The sequence below is a fragment of the Eublepharis macularius genome, chromosome 14 (assembly GCF_028583425.1).
Source record: "Eublepharis macularius isolate TG4126 chromosome 14, MPM_Emac_v1.0, whole genome shotgun sequence".
NCBI lineage: Eukaryota > Metazoa > Chordata > Lepidosauria > Squamata > Eublepharidae > Eublepharis > Eublepharis macularius.
In genome coordinates, this window is record NC_072803.1 from 69164689 (window position 1) to 69187187 (window position 22499).

General features: G+C 48.8%; 1 protein-coding gene across 3 annotated transcripts in view; it reads left to right on the forward strand.

The window, feature by feature from the left end:
• The window catches only part of NOTCH1 (notch receptor 1), a 127391-nt gene that overhangs the window by 30344 nt on the left and 74548 nt on the right, over nt 1–22499 (forward strand). For all 3 annotated transcript variants that reach the window (XM_054998569.1, XM_054998570.1, XM_054998571.1), the window contains exons 3-4: nt 16523–16785; nt 17730–18068. In XM_054998569.1, coding sequence (XP_054854544.1) covers nt 16523–16785; nt 17730–18068 — 602 coding nt within the window. The remainder of the gene's footprint in view (nt 1–16522; nt 16786–17729; nt 18069–22499) is intronic.

The window sequence follows — 22499 nt, forward strand, 5'->3', positions numbered from 1 at the left end:
CTTGCCATGAATTCTCATCCCGCATGACTTCATCCCCCTCCCTTGAGAGCTATTGGCTCATTTCAGAGAATACACATCTCCCAAAATCTGATCTTTAATAAACGTTATGCAAAATAAATAACAAGTGCATTGAATTTGCTTAATTTTATTTGACCCCATCATTTGGCACTTTTTTTGGATTCTCTCTGGCTGTTTCTTGATACAGACTATGGACAACTCTCCTGTGTCAAAGTTGTTGCAAATAATTGTGTTCAGAAACATCAGCATTTTTATAGTGTGTGAATAGAGAGAAAAATTGAAGATGCTTTCAGTTTTTTTGAGTAGGGAGCTGAGCATGAAAATGGACAAAGGACACTCTTGGGGCTCTGCTGTTTTTTGTAAAGGGAACACAGTAACTCCAGCCATTGGGAAAAGGTTGGTTTTGTTTTCAACCTGCTTTTCTTACTGCCCTGCTCGTGGTCACAAATTCTTCCAGTCCTTCAGTGTGTCTGTTCAGCAGTCAGCCTCTCATACCAAGGGTTGCTGAACCACATGCGGTAATATCTAGAGTGCTATAGTGTTATAACAATGTACTAGTTCTGAGCTTTCTTTTTAAAAAACATTCAATCCGGTTGTGAAGTTAAATGGTGAAATGTACAGCTATTCAGTCACAAAAGCTGCAGGGTGTCTGGGAATTAGTACATTGTTGCAATACATTGTTATAAAATTATAACAATATAGCTATTATGGATCCTAATAAAAGTCTGAAGCCCTTCTGTGGAGGAGGGAAAAGGCTGCTGCAGGGACCCAGTTAGGGGACACGGTGCTGATGTGGGTGGGACCTAAAAAAATGGGCACCATCCTGTTGAAGTGAGGACCAAAGGCACTTTGACTATGTCCTTCCTAAAAAGCTGTCCATCTGTCAGGTTATGGAAGACAAGATATGGCAGACAGATCCCTGTACCGTTGCAACAAGAAGTCCAGGCTCTTGGTTAAATGGTTTTATTCAGAAATCGAATCATTTCCATATATATGTCCATAGGATTACTCAGAAGCAAGGTAAGCATCTAAGCAGTAAGAGCAAGATTGACAGGAATAGTAATTCTTGGGAAATCCCTTCCTCTTAACACACATGGTTGCTCCTTCCCCCCTCTCAACAGTAAACAGGATTTGTGGTGCGAATTTGCCCTGAGAACATCTCGCATAGCTGTACTATCAAGCTGAGACACTGAGAAAGCAAGAGAGCAAAGTTGAGACATAGCAACGCATGGGAGTGAGGTGTCTACAAGGTCATGAACACTGAAAGTCTCTGCAGTCCGTTAGATAAGCACCTGCAAGCAGCCTGTGAAAGAAACAGTTATGGCATTGGCAACAGGACAGCAAGATACAGTATGAAACAATGGTTCAGTATTAGCACTGGCATGGATGGGGCTCAGACATGACAGTACCAAACCACGTTTGAGAACGATCACAGCAAAGTGGGAGGAAATGTGGAGACAGGACAAATTAGAGGGGAATGTCATGTAGATGCTGCTGAAAGGAGTCAAGGTAGAGTAAAAGATCCATGTGGGAACAGCCCTGGATGTTTTAGGGGTTGTCCCCTTTGGAAGAGATTCCCTGCTTTTTTAGGTATGGAAGCCTTTCTTTCCCTAGGCCAGCAGTTTTTGGATGACTTGGGAGTTATTACTTGTTGGCAGGGCTTTTTTCTGGGAAAAGAGGTGGTGGAACTCCGTGGGTTGCCCGTGGCGAAAATGATCACATGGCTGGTGGCCCCGCCCCCTGATCTCCAGACAGAGGGGAGTTGAGATTGCCCTCCGTGCCGCTCCAGCAGCGCCAAGGGCAACCTAAACTCCCCTCTGTCTGGAGATGGGGGTTGCCTTTTCACGAGGTTCCGGAACTCTGTTCCACCACATTCCAGCTGGAAAAAAGCCCTGCTTGTTGGCCAACACTCACAACAAGTGAGTGTGAGATTACTGCACAGTGCTGCCAGCACAACCTTGCATCTTGCGCCACTCCTGCGGTGTCCTGAGCTGCCCCTGGCTATGTTGTAGGTGGGCTGGTCTCAGCTGTTCTGGTGCCATCTTCCTGTAGCAGCTGGACATTTCTGTTGGCTCTTGTGGCTCCACACACTGACTCTCCATAGTCGTCCATCGAAAGGGGAGCTGAGTCTTCCCCCACCCCCACCTCCCAGCTCAGTATGTTGGAAGCCATTTAAACATCTCTTGCCTATTGTGTGAGCTGCCAAAGAAGAGGGAGCAACTAACTGCCAGGCTTGGGGGAGGAGGCTGCAGAAGGCTCAGGCAGCCAGGGTGCCTTCACTGCCCCTCTGGGCCCGGAGGGAGGAGGGGTCCTTAACACAGCCGGTTTCCACTTGCCAGCTGAATCCCCCCAGAGAGAGCAGGGTGGCGCAGACCCCCCCCCTTAGCACTGGCTGCACTCCCCCCCCCCCATGCCAGCTCTGGGAAGCTCACGCGGTGAGGGGGGAGCCGCAGCTGCTGCCCTCTCATTAACACGCACACCTGCTCCCCACAACCTTTTGTCTGCCCAGCAGATGCCCTGGTTTTGTTGTTGTGCCCATTTTTCTTTTCACTGGGTCTGGATGAGGCCATCTCATTAACTCGAAATATCTTCCAGCCCTGGCAGATTCTCACCCAAAGCCCAAACAATGAAATTGGGTTTTAGAAAGTGGGTGTGGGGGGGGGGGGCTCTGGGGCTCTGTGTGTGTGTTGATATTTCTCTTTCCTGGCTAGCTTGCTGCCTTTTGTTGCCAAAGGGATGTTTAGCCCTTAACAGCCCTTTGGATCTTGCTGGCTTCGCTGGTTTCCTTCCAACCTCTTAGCAGCTGCTTGGTGTTTGCTCCTGTTTTGATTAAATTCTGCTCAGTTGCTTATAAAATCCATTGCAGTCTCCTGAGTACTGGGCTCAGGCCCTCCCAAATGAAGCCCTTGTAAAGGATGTGGAAGGGAGAGTTGGGGAAGCACCCCGGTGTCTCCCCTGGAACTCCAGATGGCTTTTCGTGGTCTGGGTGAAGCTGCAAGAATTAAGGAGTGAGATGTGCTGCCAAACAAGGGCCAGTACGGAGGGACAGCACCACTCACTCTGCGGCGCCGAGCCAGTCTTTGCCGTCAAACTTACACTTGACGGAAAGCTGAAAACAATCCTGGATCTCTTAACAAGAGCACCTCTAGATGCCCTTGTTTGCAATGTTCACCGAAAACGTATAATCTGTGAAGATAGTTTCAGGTGGGGACCCATGCTGGTCTGCAGTAGAAGAGCAAGAATCAAGTCTAGTAGCACCTTAAAGGCCAACAAAATTTCTGGGGTATGAACTTTTGAGAGTCAAAGCTCTCTTTGTCAGATAATCTGCAACGAGATCCTGGACTGGCCAGGTTCTGCTGAGCACATATGTCAGTTTTACAGTAATTTTGAAGCCATGCTCGGGAGTGGGGGGCTTACCATGCTTAAAATGAAATTCCTTTTTTGAATTTTTGTCTGCTGTTTTTGTGGGAAATTAAGAGAGATCCAAAAGATGGGGTAGAAATCAATACATACTTTGAGTTAGGAAGAAACTGGACATGTAAGGGGAAATGAGCACGTCAGGGAGGGAGGGAGGGAGAGAGAGAGAGAGAGGTTTCCATCCAGTGCCCTCCCCGCTGCCTCTCAGGTAGATGTTCAGCAGTGCAGTCCCTCATCTGCATCCCTGAGGTGGGTGTGGTTCATTCCGTCACTGCAAGAGGTGGCAATCTGTGGCAAACACCAGCTAGGCCTGCCAGCAACAGGAAAGGCCCTTGCCCAGAATGTCCGATTTGTGACAATCATGCAGTTTGTGCAATCATGTCCCCCCTCAACCTCCTCTTCTCCAAACTAAACATTCCCAAGGCCCTCAGCCTTTCCTTGTAGGGCTCAGTCTCCAGACCCCTGATCATTCTTGTCGCTCTCCTCTGCACCCTCTCGATTTTGTCCACATCCTTTTTGAAGTGAGGCCTCCAGAACTGCACACAATACTCCAGGTGTGGCCTGACCAAGGCAGTATCTCTACCATCTCTCACCATCTCTAGCACTCTAGTATCTCTACCATCTCTAGCACTTCAAAACGATTCTTGAGCTCAAGTGGACCAGAGTGTCTTCTTTGTTGATGTCTTTGGGTTTGTACCATAGATCTGAAAGGAGGCTCAGAAGGGAGATTGACTCTTCCTTCTTCTCTTGGATTTACTTCTTCATGCTTGTGCAGAGCCCCCAGGCTCTTGTCAATAAAATCCTCTCCCTCCTTGATCTCCTGAAGGGTGGTGATCCTCTTCTCCAGGCTCTGAACCTTTTCTTCCAAAACTCTGACCAGCTTACACTTCTGGCAAGTGAACTCCGTCTTCTCTTCTGGGAGGGAAACAAACATGGCACACTCCATGCAGGTGACTGCAAAGGAGGCTTCAGTAGACATGATTGCTTTCCACATATACCTTCTAGCTTCAGCTCTCCACCAGCCCAGGTGCTTCTGCTCTGCCTCTGGCGAGGAGGTGCTATTTGACTCTTGCTCTTTTCTACCGCTACAGACAGACTAACACGGCTGCCTATCCTGCTGTGTCTTAAAATTGATGGTGAAGTTTAATGCTGTCATAGGGAATCAATGAGACTGCAAGGAGATAGGCTCCTGTGCCAGGATTTTAAAAAACGTGGTTCACACATGTCACTTGACGTTTGCAAAATGTGGCAGCAACGTGGCATGTGAGAATGAGTCATCACAGACCTAATCCCACAGAGAGGACTTCCAGGGCAACCCAAGTGCTGCCTTTGGAGGGTTTTCAGTTCATACATTCATTGTGAATCAAAGTGTTTTATTTTCTTTATACCAGTGGGGACCAAAGTGGCCACCAAAGCGGCACACAGAATTCTCCCTTATCTATTTTGTCCTCACAACAAACATGTGAAATTCTTGTGTGTGTAACTGATCCAAGGTCACCTGGCAGACTTCCACGGCAGAATCCATTTTCCAACTTGGGTCTTCCAGATTCTAGGCTGACCCGCTAACCGCTACACTTTGCTGGCTCTCCTGTGATCTAACCTCCCCCCCGCCCACAACCTGAAAAGGTCCACTGGAGCCACTGTTGGAACCAGTGGGGGAAACATCTTGTGTTTGTCCTAGTAAGGGCATGGAGGAGCATTAACCTCTCCCAACCCTCATCGGCATCCCAGTCCAAATCAGCCTAACATGGACTTCCTAGTGTCTTGTCCAGTGTGACTCTTAGAAGTCGCTGGCCTACCTCCTGATGGCATTTGGCTTCTGGTGCAGCGTCTCCTCCTTTGGGGGAACCATTTCTGCCTCTGGACATAGAGGCCAACCTAGTGGAACTTACAGGCAGGTCCTGGGCCAGCTAACATCTTGAGATATTAACATTCTTTCCCCCTCCCCAAGAATCATAACTTGCTATTTGTACAAATGATGTTTAAGATTTCAGGAGTTTGAGATTCACTAGCAATTGCCATTGAAAGGCACGACCTCCCGGCTCACTGTTTGATTTCAGCAATGTCGTAAATCAGGATCTCTGGTTTAGTTGGAGTGTGTATAGGCACATGTACACACATCCCATGTCCTACACCCTAAAACTGATCTTAGTGGCCAGAGTGGTTACAGAAAGAGAGGGTATTTGTGTGTAAAACATGACAACTTTTGAGAGCCCAAATGTGTTCACTTTTCTTTCTTTGTTCTTCCTTTTCCTTTTTTCCTTTCTTGCCAGCTGGTTCAGATCCTTTTGGTTCTGATAACAGATGGCTAGACCAATGACCATTTGATAGATGAGGGTGGCTTTTAAAACAGTAGGTAAGGAAAAGCAGAGTTGGAATCCTTCATGCTGAGATAAGAATCTGGCTTGTAGTGTTTGAGAGGCAGGCTACAGACCTCATACTTTTGATATTAAGAATTTTTGGAAAGAATTACCTTGTGAGATGTGGCTGAAGCAGCTTCTTCTGAGGCTGGTGGGGCCAACCGTTGCTTCCCTTTCTCCGAGTCCAAAGCAGCGCGTCTGTTGAGAAGCAGGGAGAGGGATGCTCCTCCCCGGTTTCAACATACTCCCTGGATTCTGTGGGAACCAGATGCTGCTCATGTGCTTCCTAGAAGAGTGCCCCGACTGTGAGAGTTAGAAATTTGCATTGGTCCTGAACCATCTAGCACTTAAGATGTCACCACCAGCACCTTGAATTGTGCCTGGAAGACGGATTGGGGGCCAGTGTAGATGGGCCAAGGCTGGAGTGATATGGTCTGTACAGGCCACACAGCCTGCAGCATTCTGCACCAGTTGAAGTTTTTGAACACTTTTCAAGAGCAGCCCCATGTATGGCATGTTGCCATAACCTAATCTAGATGGAACCAGGGCATACAATGGCCAGATTCTTCCTGCCCAGGAAAGGCTGCAGCTGGTTAACGAGTTGAAGCTGGTGAAAGGCACTTCTGGCCACAGCTGCCACCTGCTTAACCAGCAGTAGGTCATGGTCCAAGAGCACCTCCAAACTTTGAACCTGTTCCTTTGAGGAGTGCAACCCCATCCAGAATGGGTGACATCTTAAATCTTGGGTCAGACCGTCTGCTCACTAGTAAAACTTCCGTCTTGTTGGGATTAAGCTTCAGTTTTTTAGCCTGCATCCATTCCAAAACTCTCTCCCGTTCAGGGTTTCAACAGCCTCCCTGGGATCAACTGGAAGCATGAGATAGAGCTGTATGCCATCCGCATTTTGGCGACAGCCCATCCCAAATCTCCGGATGACTTTACCCAGTGATTTCATGTAAATATTAAAGAGCATAAGGGAAATGATGGAACATTGTGGAACACCAAAGGCCAGAAGTCCAGGGACTGAGCAGCAGTCCCCCAGCACCACATTCTGAAACCCACCCTCTATGTAGGACTGGAACTATTCCAAAATGGTGCCTTCCAAACCCAGCTCGGGAAGGTGGTCCAGAATAATAACGTGATCATTGGTATTGAAAGCCGCTGAGAGGTCTGGGAGAATCAACGGAGTTACACTCCTTCTGCCCATCTCGTGGTGTGGGTCATTCACCGGGACAACCAAGGCTGTTTCAGTCCCACAACTAGGCCCAACCCCACACTGGAAAGGACCTAAATGATTTGCTTCATCTAGGGATACTTGAAGCTGCCCAGCCGCCACTCATTCAGTCACTTTGCTCAGGAGTGGAACATTTGAAACTGTTCAGTGGTACTGGGAAAGTCTATGCCCCCCCCCCGAATTTTAAACCGGGGGGGGGGGCTCCAAGAGTCTGAAATTTCAGAATATTTTGTTGCTTAATTGGTTTTCATCAAATTTCACTCCCAGAATGTTCCCTCCCTGTGAGTTAATGTGAATGTGTAAGAGGTTGGTTAATTTTCCAGGAATTTCATTGGTACTTCCCAAGTTTTTTTTTTAAAGAAACTCTTAAGGAGATGAAATGAAAACTGAAGTCTCTGTGTTGTGTGCCAGATGTCAGGTGCCAAGTAAAATTATGCTTGTTACAGTATTCTTCTTAAAAAGTGTGTGCACACACACGCATGTGTGAAAGAGAAAGGGCTTGGCGAAAGGTGTGGTGGTGCCTGTCTGGAACACCAGCCCTGGCGGTGCAGCAGCCACCCCTGAGCGGCTCTCAAGTGCCTCTTGTGCCTCGTCCTCTGCTCTGCTCCCTGCTCAAGCATGCCAGTGTTTTGTACCTTGTAGGCATTTATTGTGGATAGCTGTGTTGGTTGGCAATAGAAGAGCACTGTTTGAGTCCAGGGGCGTCTTAAAGATTTCCAGCTTTGGAGAGTGAATTAAGTAGCATTTATTCTAATGATGGAGTTGTAGTGTAGAATTTCAGAAATCGAGACCCACTGCTTTCTTCTAAAATACAACAAAGGGATTTGGTTTTTTTTCTTTTTGCAAATTGGCTTGCCTTTTGAAATCGCTATAGAGATGGAGATTCTAGTTAAAAACCGGGAAGTTGTTCTCCTGAGTGCCAAGAGAGGCCCCCTTTGTGATCTCAGCAGGAGCCCCTCAAGAGATGCTGGAAACCTGGGAGGCTTGTGGTTCTTGGGGGCTCTGGGAAGTGTTGGGGCAGGTGGCCCCGGGGGCTGAGGAGGGTGGGGGGGGGCTTGTTTAAAAATTCCCATGAGCCAACAGCTGGGGCACTTGACCTCCTGGCCCTGGCCCTTCAGTGCAAGGTGTGTGTGTGTGTGTGTGAGTCAGAGAGAGAGAGAGAGAATCCTGTGGAAAAATGGGGAGGCATTACTTTTCCTGTAGTACTTGCAAGAATCTGTCCTAAGGGAGGGAAATGCATATTTGCCCTCCTGTGGGAGTTCCCTGGCTGCTCAGCCTGCAAGTGTAGCAGCACCGCAGGCAGCCCCATCCTGAGGGGCCTCCGTAGTCCCTTGGTGGAGATTGCAGTGCCGTGGGCCAGTGGCGAGAGAAGCTTCCGGGGGCAGATGTACCTGCCTGTTCAGGGCCCACCCGAATGTGTGCAGCATTGACTTTTGCCTCCCTTGTGACTTGAGGTCTGTTGGTGAAATTGAAGGGCAGAGAGGACACAGGACAGGCTTACAGAATGTATGTGGCCATTTGCTTGGCTGCCTCTGCCCTGTCTGTGATGAGCCCAGACCTGGCCCAGGGCTGTGCTGGCTTCTTCCTTTGGGAATCAGTCTCACTCTTCTCTGCCGTGACGTCTGGATGTGGGCTCCTGGGCAACAGGGAGCTTCATTCTTTGTCATCACACTGGAATTTCAAGCTGTATTATTCCAGTTGGATGTTGCAGAAAATCTGACCTTGATGGAAGACTTCCAAAGCAAGGCATTCTTCATCCATGTTCCTGGCATGACCAGAGGGGGTGCATGGACACTGACATTAATGCGGATCATACTTGTTAGAAACATAAATTCATTCATAACAACAACTGCACTTATATACTGCTCTTCTAGACAGATTAGTGCCTCATCTAGAATGGTGAACCAAGTTAGTGTTATTATTATCCCCACAATAGAAGCAGTGGAGCTGGGGCTGAGAGGAGTGGCTTACCCAAGGCCACCTACTGAGCTCATGGCAGAAGTGGGATTCGAACCAGTAGAGTACTGATTCGCAGCTGAACCACTTAACCACTGTGCTACATGGAGGAGAGGTCTGCTCATGGCTCATGTTCAGCCACAATGGCTAAACGGAGCCTCCGTATGCCCAGGCAACAATCCTTCCGATATCAATTGCTGTGGTATATACGGCAGAGAAGGGCTGTTGCCTTCGTGTAGGTTTGTGGGGCGGGGGTGGGGGGCAAGAATCATTGTCCTGCAGATAGAACAGTGCAGTAGGTAAACCTTTCTGGGCTGATCTAACATGGATGTCTTTTGTGTTGTTAAAATGTACAATTCTGAGGAAGGCTTTCCCTTTGGGTTGTGCTTTTTAAATGTGTCCTAGCATCAGTTTCTTCAGCCGTTTTGTTGTGGTGTTCTCTATTGTCATCATTTTGGTCGAGGCAGCTACAAATCCAAAAGGAAACTCTTGAAAGTGCAAGGGCAGAAAAACCTGCTGTATGTTACAGTTCCCATCTCTGAAAAAAGTGTGTTTCTTTGCCTGATTTGGGGGAGAAGAAGCAGTTGCCTTGGGGAGCATTCCTCTCCCCTCAACATGAATGCAATTATATTCTGACTGGACAGTGTTAAGGGTGGTCAGGACCCTTGGGAAAGGAACCATGAGCACCGTCTGCTGCCGTGGGCAAGCTGGGCCGTGAAACCCGGCCTCTTCCCAGATATCAGGGTGGCCCCTGCCATACTTGGAGGGGTTCCTGGAAGGATTACTGTTGCCAGATCTGTGCCCTGCTTTAAAAGTGCCAATGCACTTTACCCCAATGCCTGGGAAATGTTATCTGTGAGAGAAGCTCTGAGAATGCAGTTATCTATGTTACCAGGGAGACAAAGAGGATCTGCGGACCTAGTCAAAACAATAACTTTGTTTACTTTCATTTTATTTTCTGCAGCTTATTAGAAGTGAACTTAGAGCTTAGTTTCGGGGGGAGTAGAGTGGGTAGTGCCTGAAGGGGTGGGTAGTGCCTGAAGAATTTAATGCTTAACAGGGAGAGGGGACAGCCATTCCTATCAAGAAGGTTCTTCTGTACTGAACTCTTAGGTTCGTCGTCGTTCTTCTGTGCAGCCCCACATTGGGACTGCGCTTGCGCAGGCCTGCCTCAGAGAGAGATTTATAGCTCTAAAAACCTCGAAAAGTGGGCGTCCCCGCCCAGAGTGCATGCGTGGCTTTTCGCGCCCAAACACAGCGTATTAGGGCGGGGCGCCCATCTTGTCCCTCAGTTCTCTTTTTGCCACCAGTGAGAAAGGTCGTTTGCTCTACTCTCCTTGCTTTCCCCTGCTTTTAGCACTTGTAGTTAGTTATATATATTAGTGTAGTTATTAGTAGTTCCAGTTCCAGTTATAGTTAGTATAGTTAGATTAGTGTTTAAGATGTCGCAGAAAGCCTTATTTAAAAAGTGCTCAAAGTGCGACACGAAGATGCCCCAGATGGACAAACACTCCCTGTGCCTCCTTTGCCTGGGTGAGTCCCGTAACGTCCCTGCTTGCTGCCACTGTCAACGATTTACACCGAAGGTGCGCAGCGATCTGGCAGCTAGACTCAAAGCAGCCCTTTGGGAGATGGTCCTTTCGGGGTCCAATAAACCGTCAGCACAGATGTCCGCTGACTTGAACCCATTACCACAGGTAGTAATTATGCCTGCGAAGACGGGGCATGGAAATCCTTCAACTGAGCAGGCTCCGGCGATACTGGAACCGACCCCTGCTGCTCTGGAGGCTGTTGGTTCCAAGGCGAAACTGAAGGATAGACTGGGTTCCTCTAAACGCTGTTCCCCGGAACCGATCGGCGGGGAATGTGCCCCTTTGGAACCATTACCAAAGAAGGCTAAGGCGAAGACAAAAAGTCCGCCTCTTCTTCCTCCCATAAGGGGAGACGTCAGTGGACGTCCTCCCTCCCTCATAATTGAGGAGGAAATTTTGCAACAACCGTTGATGCCCTCCCCTCCGCCTACTCCCATCTTCCATCAAGACATCGAAGGGGAAGGAGCTTTGGATGAACTGGATCTGACTTTTCTACTGCTACGGATCCAAGCCCGAACCGTTTGGATCACAGATCCTCGAACCAGACACCTTCGGTTCTGGGTATACCAGCCCCCCCCCCCCCCAAGCACAGCAGTTTCAGCCCTTGCATCAATATCCCCCGTATTCTTGGCCGGGTCCGGTGCCGGGTCCGCCGGCACCACCTGCCCCGGGACCTTTCTGGGCATGCCAACCTGCTTACCAAGGGCAGCCTCCGAACTGGCAGGACTTTATATCCTGGCTGCAATCCACACCTGCTTTGCAACCTCCTCCTCCCCGATCTATTTTGCAGCAGAGTCAACGGTCTGCGATTCCGGGCACATCCAGAGGTCAGTTGGCCACGATCGTGGAACCCACCTCTGGTTCGGAGGAGGACATTGAATCAGTGTCTCATTATGGGAAAGTATCCGACGTCGTTTCGGATCCATCTCCGGAGGAGGCTGTGGGCGAACCCCCTCATCCTCGCCTTCAGAGGACTACAGGCTGTTTGCGGAACAGATGTTGAGGATGGCCAGGGCTTTTGACTTGGATGTCTGCAGTACCTCCTCAAAGCTTGAGAGTAAGGTGCTGCAGGCGCTTCATTCGGATTCCACATCCTCAGTAGCCTTCCCAGAAGTTGAAGACCTTTTGGACCTTGCCCATGGGGTGTGGGAGAAACTGGCCTCGGTTCCAGTGACCTCACGCAAGGTGGAAGGCTATAACAAGCTAAAGCAACAAGATTGTGCCTTCCTTTTCACCCACCCCAAACCCTCCTCTCTCGTAACGGAGGAAACACAACCTAAGAGCAAGTACGGCTCACACTCTTCCCCTAATGATAAAGAGGGACGAAAGCTTGATCAGCTGGGACGAAAGATATACTCGTCGGCCACCCTGAATTTCTGCATTTCAAACTAACAGGCCGTTATGGGGTCTTATAACCTGTTTCTTTGGAGTCGACTTTCCTCCTATATCGCAGACCTCCCAGAGGATAAGAAGTCCGTATTCAGGATTCTCCAAGGGGAGGCCTCTAGGCTGGCCAAGCAGCAAATGACTGCCGCCAAACATGAAGCCAATTGCTCAGCTTCGGCAGTGGTGCTTCGACGTCACTCCTGGCTGGGGTCGACGGCCTTGACTCCTGACAAGAGAAGTAAGGTCGAGGACTTTCCCTTTGAGGGCACCTCGCTTTTTTCCGAAAAAAACTGACGATTCCTTGAATCAGATGAAGACTAATAGGCAGACGGCTCGTTCACTGGGGGTCATTGCTCTGCAACAACAACTCCAACATCAACAGCAGTATAGATACCACAACCAAGGCCGCCAACAATACCAGCGCAATACAAGGTGCAATTATCAACCTTATCATCACTACCATCAGTACAAGGCATACCCATCTTACCAACGGGGATCCTCTAGGCATTCCAACAGGCCCAGACCTAAACAGAGCCAGCTGCAATCCCCAAAGTTTTCCCAGCCGCAAAAGCCTGTTTTTTGACTGACCTCCTTAGTTTCAAGACAGCTGCACTTGCTTTTAAACAGGCTGTCTCCTTTTGTTCGAGAATGGGAAAAGATCACCTCTGACTCTGGGTTCTTGCCATCGTTCAATATGGCTACCAGTTACGCTTTGAAAATATGCCTCAGTTGACTTGTTCTGGGAGTTCATCACTACCCTTGCAGGAACTAAAGCTCACTATATCGGAGCTGTTACAGAAGGGTGCAGTACAAAGAGCCTCTCACGGTGACTCCAAGTTTGGGAAGTTCTTGGTTTGCGGTCCTGGATCTTAAGGACGCTTATTTTCACATGTCTATACATCACACCCATAGGAAATACCTACGTTTCTGTTATGGGGATGACATGTTCCATTACACGGTGTTACCTTTTGGGTTTTCGTCAGCTCCCAGAGTCTTCACTAAGTGCGTGGCAGTGGTGGTGGCCTTTTTACGGTCAAAGGGTTGAACAATCTACCCATACCTAGATGATTGGCTCCTGGTGGACCAATCTAGGGAGTCCCTGCTGGAACATGTGCAACTCACGATCACTACTGTTTCCAAATTAGGCCTTTTAATTAACTGGAAAAAGTCCAACCTTGAACCATCACAATCCCTCCAATTTATAGGAGCCATTTTAAATGCAACTGTAGGGAGGGCCTTCCTTCCAGTGGAAAGGCTGAGGGTGATCCAATCCCTAGTGAGACAGGTGGAAACCAAACGGTTCCAATTGGCAAGGTTTATTCAAAGATTGTTGGGCCTTATGGCATCCTCTACAGGAGTCGTTCCTTTTGCACGCCTCTTTATGAGACCGCTGCAGAATTGGTTCGTCAGGGTCTTTGATCCAATTAGGGATTCCCAACTGCGAAACCTCTCCATTCCATGATCAGTCACAAGATCCTTAAGGTGGTGGAGGGATCCTTCCAATTTACTCCCTTTGGGACCCATCCCCTTAATGTCACCTTAACTACAGATGCCTCTCTTCAGGGCTGGGGGGAGCATCTGGGGTCTTTTTTTGTACAGAACATTTGGTCCCCATCAGAATCACAAATTCACATTAATGTTTTGGAATTGAGAGCCATATGCTATTCCCTTGCTTCCTTTGCAGAGTTGGTACGGGACAAGATAGTGCAGGTGCAGACAGACAACACCACTGCTCTCTATTATCTCAACGAACAGGGTGGAACAGCTTCCCTCGCCCTCTGCAGAGAGGCAACACGCCTGTGGCTATGGGCTATTCGCAACAATACCTGTCCACAGGCACTCCACATAGCGGGCCTTTCAAACTCCAGGGCAGACACATTGAGCAGGTTCTTCAAACCACACCATGAATGGACAATCAACGATATCTTCCTTCGCCCAATTTTCGAGATCTGGGGCTTTCCAAATGTGGACCTCTTTGCAACCTCCCAGAATACCAAGGCGAGGTTGTTATGCTCCAGGGCGGGGTTGGACAGCCACTCAATCGGGGATGCCTTTCAGATCCCTTGGGTCAACGGCCTGTTTTATGCTTTCCCACCGATACCCCTGTTGCCTCAGGTTCTTTGCAGACTCAGACATTACCAAACCCATTGCCTTCCCAAAGACTTCAGATTTACTCTACAGGGAGCAAATCCGACACCACGATGTCAGTTCACTCAATCTAACAGCTTGGCTACTATCCCCGAAGCTGTAGGGTTTTCTAATGAGGTTGCAAAGATTCTGTTGAATGCTAGGAAACCCTCTACTAGAAAATTGTATGCCAATAAGTGGGATGCTTTCACGGGATGGGCAACACAGATGGGTGTTTCTCCTTTTTCCTGCCCCATACTCAGGGTATTTGATTATCTGCTTTCCCTGTTGCATAGGGGCCTAGCGGCTACGTCAGTTAAGGTCCACTTGGCTTCTGTATCAGCGTTCCATGAGAGGGTGGATGACAGGACCCTTTTCTCACATCACGCTTCTCAGCAATTCCTTAAAGGGGTACTTTGTATGTTTCCCCCTAGAAGAGCTCCGACACCTCAATGGAGTCTGTCCCTAGTGCTGGCTCAGCTAATGCTTTCTCCCTTCGAGCCTCTGGCGTGTTGCCCACTCGCCCTACTGTCTTGGAAGGTAGCCTTCCTGGTCGCAATGACGTCACTAAAGAGGGTGAGTGAACTGGCATCGTTAACGGTAGATTCCCCATTCCTACAATTTTTTTCACAAAAGGTGATGTTACACCCCAGCCTGGGTTTTACACCCAAGGTAGTGTCCTCTTTCCATTTGAACCAGAAATGATCACTTCCAGTATTCTTCCCTAACCCTACTTCAGATGCAGAAAGGGCCTTACACAGTTTGGATGAAAAAGGGGCTTTATTATATTATTTAGATAGGACACGGCCATTCAGGAAGACCGGATCCCTGTTCATTTGCTACGCGGGGCCTCGCATAGGTTTACCTGCATCGAACCAGTCCCTCTCTCGATGGATCGTGGCAACAATCAGGAGATGCTATGCTGCAGCAAAGACACCGGGCCCGGGCACAATCAGAGCTCATTCCACCCACTCACAATCCTCCTCGGCAGCCTTCCTTCGGGGAATGCCGCTGCAGGAGATCTGTCAAGCCGCAACCTGGTCATCGTCAGATACTTTCACCAGGCACTATGCTGTAGACGCAGGCTCCCGGTCGGATGCTGCTGTGGGAAGTGTGGTGCTTCAATCCTTATTTGTATTTTTTTAAAAAAAAGGAAGAGAGAGGTAAGAGGATCCATGGTAGAATGTGAATCAATAACACCGATTGGTCATACAGGAGTCAAAACTCCTCACACCCGCCCCCATTGGAGAGTAGCTTGTTGTACTCCCAATGTGGGGCTGCACAGAAGAACGACGACGAAAACAGTGTTTCACTCACCTGTAACTGTTGTTCGTCTAGTTCATTCTGTGCAGACACACATTCCCTCCCTCCTGCCCCGCTGTGAGGAAGTACGCTTTTGTCAACCTCTGGCGGCATAGGAGAACTGAGGGACAAGATGGGCGCCCCGCCCTAATACGCTGTGTTTGGGCGCGAAAAGCCACGCATGCGTTCTGGGCGGGGACGCCCACTTTTCGAGGTTTTTAGAGCTATAAATCTCTCTCCGAGGCAGGCCTGCGCAGGCGCAATCCCAGTGTGTGTCTGCACAGAATGAACTAGACGAACAACAGTTACAGGTGAGTGAAACACTGTTTTATCAATAAAAGCTTTAAGCCATGCAGTGAAGTTATTTGAGATCTAAGCTGGCCATCTCTGACACCAGCACTTACAGCTAAGAGCATACGAGCAGTGTGTCCGTTTGCACCCCTCTTTCACCAGAAAGTTTGCACCCTCGTGCAGGACCTTCTGCTCCTCGGTGGCGCTGTTGGCCAACTTTGAATCCTTCCATGCCCACCAGCCTGCCCTGCTCCCCCTGAGGGTCCTCACAGGCGCTGCTGCCCTGCTTCCCTCGCCAAAGCCACCGTCTGCCTTGCTAGCTCCCTAAGGGCGTACGGGCTCGCCTTCTCCCCAAACCCACCATCCCCTTCCCAAAGTTGCTCAGGCCAGCCTTGCTCCCAGCCCCTAGGAAGAGGGATGGGTCACACCTTGACCCGGGGGTGGCGGGAAAAGAGGGAAGGCGGCCACCTACACAAAGCTGACTCCATGCATGCGAGTGCAGGAGCAGCATACTAAAGGGGTATGTTGTAGTTGGTTTGTCAGCAGGTGTATAATGCAGGACGTTGCCCCGAGGCATTAGGCCATGGGAAATAAGCTGGTTGAGAGAATCCGTTGAGAACAGGAGATGCTCTGTCCTTAGGCAAGGCACTCTTTTTGGAGCTTTGGTGCAATACAGGGAGTAATAATACTGGCCTATCATAAAGGGCTGTTGTGAGGAATACTGAGATCATACCTGTGAAATGATGCTTCAGGGTAGCACCATGAGAAGGCTTGTGCTTCTACCAGAGCTGTGCTGATAACCGTTACCTGACCTGCCCGTCTGTCTCTCCTCTTCGCAGGTGCCCTAGCTCTTTCGTTGGTGACCGCTGCCAGCTGCCAAACCCTTGTTTCAGCTCTCCCTGCAAGAATGCCGGCACGTGCCATGCCATCGCCCTTGGTACTGCCGTGGACTACACTTGCACGTGCCGCTTGGGCTTCACTGACCGGCTTTGCCTGACTCCTGTGGAGAACGTCTGCCTCAGCAGCCCCTGCCGCAGTGGAGGGACCTGCGAACTTCTCACGCTGACAGAGTACAAATGCCGCTGCCCCCCAGGCTGGTCAGGTGAACAAGGGTCTGTACATGCCCCTTCCCAAACTCTGCCTGCCAGGTCGTGTCTGACTAGGTCAGCAACTGGCAGCGGTAGGGCCAAGTCCATCCTTTGACTCGCCTTGAGTGCCCAACCTGCCCAGTCCGGAGGCAGAGGAGGAGCATGTCTGAGCAGTATCTGTGGTCGTCGTGGCTTCAGGCCTTGTGGGGGCGGGATGTGGCCCTGGGCTCCTGCACCTGGGATGGGGGGTGTTTTTGGTTCTGGCCACAGGAGGGAGGGGGACCAGCAAGGAAACCTTTCAATAGCAGGAGGCTCTATTGAGTCAAGTGACTCAGCCTAAGCTGCTGTGGAGGATTTTTCCCAGTCAGGCTCATTCACTGGTCTGAGCAAGCATTCACACATGCACAGCTTATCACAGCAGTCTTCTGCCACAGCAAGTCACAGGCCAGAATAGACTGGTCGCAGGTCCCATTAGCCCCCCTGTCCTTCTCACGACTAGCAGGGATGGGCATTTCATGTCATAAAGCAGCCATTAAAACAGCCAACAATTTATTGTTTATGGCTGGCAGGAAACTGTTCCAAGGAAACGGGGGTGCTAGAAATGGGGAACAAGCTGCCGTAGCATTCCAAGTAAGATTTGTGGGAGATGCGGATCCTGAATTTTAGATCTCTCTCAACACTGTTTTATTATTTGGTTCAAGGTTGTTAACCGTTTAGATTATGAGACCGTCAGGAAGGGATGGCTAATCTCAGTTCTGTGGTGTTGGTTTTGAGCTCCTTGTCCAAGAGGCAGGCTGTTGCTTGCAGGAGCCCCTGGTCTGTTGGTGTCCAGGACAGTCACAAAGAGAGCCCAGTGGGAAGTTCCCTGGTCGAGCAGTGACAGGATTGTACCTCACTGCATTCCTTTGTCGTTGCAAATGAGTAGCTAACAACTACCTTCTCTGTGCTTGGCCTCCAGGTAAGACCTGCCAGCAGGCAGATCCATGTGCCTCTAACCCCTGTGCCAATGGTGGGCAGTGTGTGCCTTTCGACTCTAGCTATGTGTGCAAGTGTACATTAGGCTTCCATGGAGCCAACTGCAAGGAAGATCTCAACGAGTGCATCCGCACCCCACCCATCTGCAAAAATGGCGGGACCTGCGTCAATGAGATTGGCTCCTTCCAGTGTCTCTGCAAGCAGGCATACACAGGCCAAACCTGTGAGAACCTCTACGTGCCTTGCAATCCCTCTCCGTGCCAGAATGGGGGCACCTGTCGCCAGACTGGGGATACCACCTATGAATGCACCTGCCTTCCAGGTACTGTCCCTCCTCCTGCCCCTCCTCCTGCCTCCTGCCTTCTGTGCTTCTTAGTCAGCATGGGGATACCGGCTGTCGTTTCTGGGGCAACCCATTCAGCTGCCTAGCAATCAGCAGCACAGACATTTCTCAGGGCAAAACTGTGTTTCTGCGCTCATGTGCACATGTCCCTTTTCACTGAACAGGTAAAGATAGGGCAGCCTAATACTTTCAGACTAGTTAGGTGGAGTGATGGTCGCAATTCTGTTAGTTAAAATCATACACCCTTTCTAGCCACATCCACAAATTGGATGTTGCAGCTCTGCTAACTGCTTCTGTATTGATGAACATGATCAATACTTTTGGTGATTTGTCTGGCTGTTTGATAAATTGGACAAAATTTGAGTTGATGCCATCAAGAGACAAATATATCACAGAGTATATTTACGAATGGATATTTATGGAGCCTAGATGTCATCTTAGAATATTAATTCTTAGAGATAATAAGCACATGGTATTAAGCACGTGTTTAAATTCAGCATAAACAAGTTGATTACTGGTAAATTTTGGAATTTGGACAGATGGGCAATCTTAAACCTATCATTACAAGATAAATACACTCAAAATGAATATTATATCTAGAATTACATATGTTTTGTGTGCAATTCTGTTTCACGTACCTTGCAGATATATTCATAGAAATAATTCTTTATTGGAAATGTATGTGAGGCTTCTTAATGCGTCAGATTTCTCTAAGCAGAACGCAGCTTCCGTTTAGTGAAGGAGGATTTGGCTTTCCTGGTGCGAGTTTATATAATTAGGCATACTAATTATGGGGGCTGCGGCTCTCAGTTGGAGTGTCCGTCTTGAGCCCTTTGGGAGGTTTCTTTTCTGGTGCCCCCCTTTTACGTGGCGTGCATTAGGGTCTTTTCTTGCTGAAATGGATCCTTCTTCTGCAGTTCCTCCAGTTAGAGAACCAGGGCACATAATGTCACAGCAATGTCAGTTTAACTCATATTCACACTCTTAAATTAACATTTGGGGCCAATTCAGATCTAAAAATTGGGGGAAGGTCTTCTTTATGGAAGGCTTGGACAAATAGGAGGATTTTTACTTTGGATCAAATGATAGGCTATGATGATGAATTTTTGTCATCTTCTCAGCTGAGGTGAGACCTCAATTGATTGGCAGTATTTACAGTTGCAGAATCTATTGGTATCTAAATATGGCCCTGCAGCATCAACTGTTTTGGAGTTGTCCTTACTCCTGGAAATTCTCTTTCAATCAATGCAGAAAATGATGTTTATGTAGCAATATTTGAGGTTGTAATAAATATGAAAAGGAGCATCTCGGGAATGAATGAAATAAGGAGTTAGATCACCCAGTTTTGCCAAAGCAATGGGATATGGCCTTAAAATGTATACCTCTTGTCTCTGTAGCTCTTTTTTTTTTGTCTCTGTAGCTCTTAAGCTGCAACTTATTCAGCAAAATATTATGTTTAGGACTTACTGGACACCCAAGTGCCTTTTTAGTAAAAGACTAAGTCAAGTATCTAACTTGGGTTAGAATATTCATTGATTTTTTTGAAGAAGCTTCTGTACTTTTAAATTATTTGCCTGTTTCTTGGAGGCTAGCAGATGGTCATTGGAAATGGACCCTCTGTGCCCTTACTGTAGCCAGAAGACTTATATTACAACACTGGAAAGATAAATGCTCCCCTTCTGTAATTCAGTGGATTGAGAACAGTACAACCTTATCACTATTTGAACACATGGCATAACGATGGCTATTGCATATGGACTTATTTTTAGATTGGAAGCCTTTTATAGATGCTTATCTATAAACCTGTCACTATTCTTGTCACATTTCTCTTTTGTATGAGGTTTGTTTTAGTTTTTAGAACAGCTTTTTTTTTTAATGGGACTGACTACTTGGCAGTCTTGTACCTACAAACGCTTTTAAAACACACTTCCTCAGGCCCACAGGAATAATGCGGCTGCTTTCCCCAGTCTCACACACAGTCCACTGCCTGCCACCAAAGTTGGTAGCGCAGGAAAATTTCCTTGGATCTATCGAAGAGCCATCAGTGCCTAAATTGTGTTATGTCCGGAACTGAAATTTGCAGTGCCATCCTTCCTTTCCCCCCAGTGCTGTGTGGGAGTTTCCCATGCAGCAACAGCCATGTCTATCAGATGCTGCCACTGTGTGAAAAAGGCAAAGGCGTAAGCTCTTGTGATAACAATGTGCGCAGACCTATCAGCAGGCCGTCTGCTGGATCCTTCCGAATAAACTTTCCATTTTTATTTTCCGTCCCAACTGCTGGCTAATCTTATCTACTAAGAGCCATATCATCATAGTTTGTAGCCCTGCATGGAAAACAGTTGTGATTAACCTTTTGACAGGCTGAGTCATTCAGCAGTTGCTGTTCACTTCTGGATTGGTTCATTTGCTGTCTTTTATCTTTTCCAAAACAATTGGGTTTCGTAATCAATGTGTCCTTTTTTTTTGTTTTGCATTTCATCTGACCTGAGGCCAATCAACCCAGGTGACATTGTTTGATTGAAAAAAGAGAGATTCTCTTTTTTCAATCAAACACACAAAACCTGCTCCTGGACCCATTAGCACCAGAACATGCGGAAGTTAAACGGGAAGCTTTTCTGTCAACTGCATTTTTACACCAGGAGAAGCTTCCTCTGCAATTAGGAATACAAGAACAAGGCCAGGGAGAAAGCTGCCCATCTCTGAAGGAGGCTGGCTGGAGAATGGGCGGAGGAAGCAGAGCTTTTTATTTGGGCTAACTCTGGGAGACTGTTTAAGCCCTGAAGAGGCTGAGGATGTTGCTGGGGTTAGTACATACTAGTTGTGTTTAATTGATTAGTATTTCCTTTGAAGAGGGTGGGGTGGGAATAATAAATAGAAGAGGAGCAGAGCCCTGCACAGCTTGCAAGCCGGGTAGAATCAGTCAGCCATTTGTACTGTCTCACTGAAGTTGCTGTTAATTTAGGAAACCTACAGAGTGCTGTTCCAGAGATGTGCTTGAGGTAACTAACAAATAAAAACAAACATTAAAAGCCTTAACCATAAAAACTATCAAACCAGCAATAAAACTGTTAACCCCTGCGAAGGGGAGTAAAACAGCAACCAGCCAGTTCCAAAGTTCTTTTAAAAGTGGTCATAAATCAGCAGTGTCACACCTCTTGCCTCTCTGAGCAGGCCCTCCTGCGTCTGAACCATCGCCCTTGTTCCCTGCTTGAGGCTCAGCTGGGCTTCAGAAATAGAGGTGGGCGGAGCCTGGTTAATCACCTCCTCCATCACTCTCCCCCAGGGGGTGTTGCCTTTCTGCTCTCTCTCTCTCTCTCTCTCTCTCTCTCTCTCTCTCTCTCTCTCTCTCACTCACTCACTCACCCTCTCACCCACCCACCCACCGACCATCCCGGCCCAGCTCCAGAGCCCCTCTTTTGTCCTCCCCCATCATCACCACCTCCAACCCCCTAAGGCCCTGCTCAGTTGCCAGGCTGCTGGCAGCCATTCACCTCCTTGCCTGGCCCCTCTCCCTGGCCCGTCATTGGCCAGTGAGAGTTTGTGCTCCTCCCTCCCCCTAGGTGCCCTCCACCACCTGGTGTTTGTCTTGCTGTGGCCCTGCCTCCGCAGGGGATGTTGGCATCTGCTGGGCCACACCTGAGTCCCACATGCACTTCTGGCCCCTCCTTGGTGGCCCTTCTGCCCTGCCACCACGGCTGTTAGTGAGCTGCTGGCTACAGCTGGGCTTACCTACCTTCAGCCTCACCTGCGGATGCTGGAGTTGCGGCTGCTCCCTTGCTGCCCTGGAGGACCTGTGGGCTGGCTTGCCACAAGTCAGGTCTTCTGCCACCACTCCCTACAGCGGTACGGTAAGCTGAGGAGGGCCTCTTGCTGCTCCCTGGCACCGGACCTGTGTTTCACCTGCATCTGGGGGGGCCCTGGCTGCAGTTGGGCCCAGGCTGCAATTGCCTGGACGGGAAGTTGCCGCAGTCCTGAGACAAGCAGTAACCCTAACAAACAATATCCAGCATACTTCAGCAGGAAGTAGGCCATAAAACAACCCACTAAAAGGAGTGTGGAAAAAATTCCATTGATGTCTGGGTCAGGAGGGGAGTTTTGGCCTGGCACCTGAAGGACAGGAAAAGTAGAATTCAGGCAAGTCCCAAGGGGGTCCAGCGGCAAGATACTGCCACTGAGAAAGCCCAGTTTGTAGTCACCATCTGCCTCCCCTGTGCAGACAGGAGCGCGGACAGCAGGGCTTACTTTGCAAGCTGGACAGCAGAACAAGAGGCAGTCTTTAAAGAACACCAGTCCCAAGTCATTTAGGGTCTTGGAGGTAAGAGCCAGCCCTTTGAATTGTGCCAAAAAACATATCTGCAGGCAGTGAGGGTCTTTCAGAACAAGAGTGATGGAATTATTGTATCCAGCCCC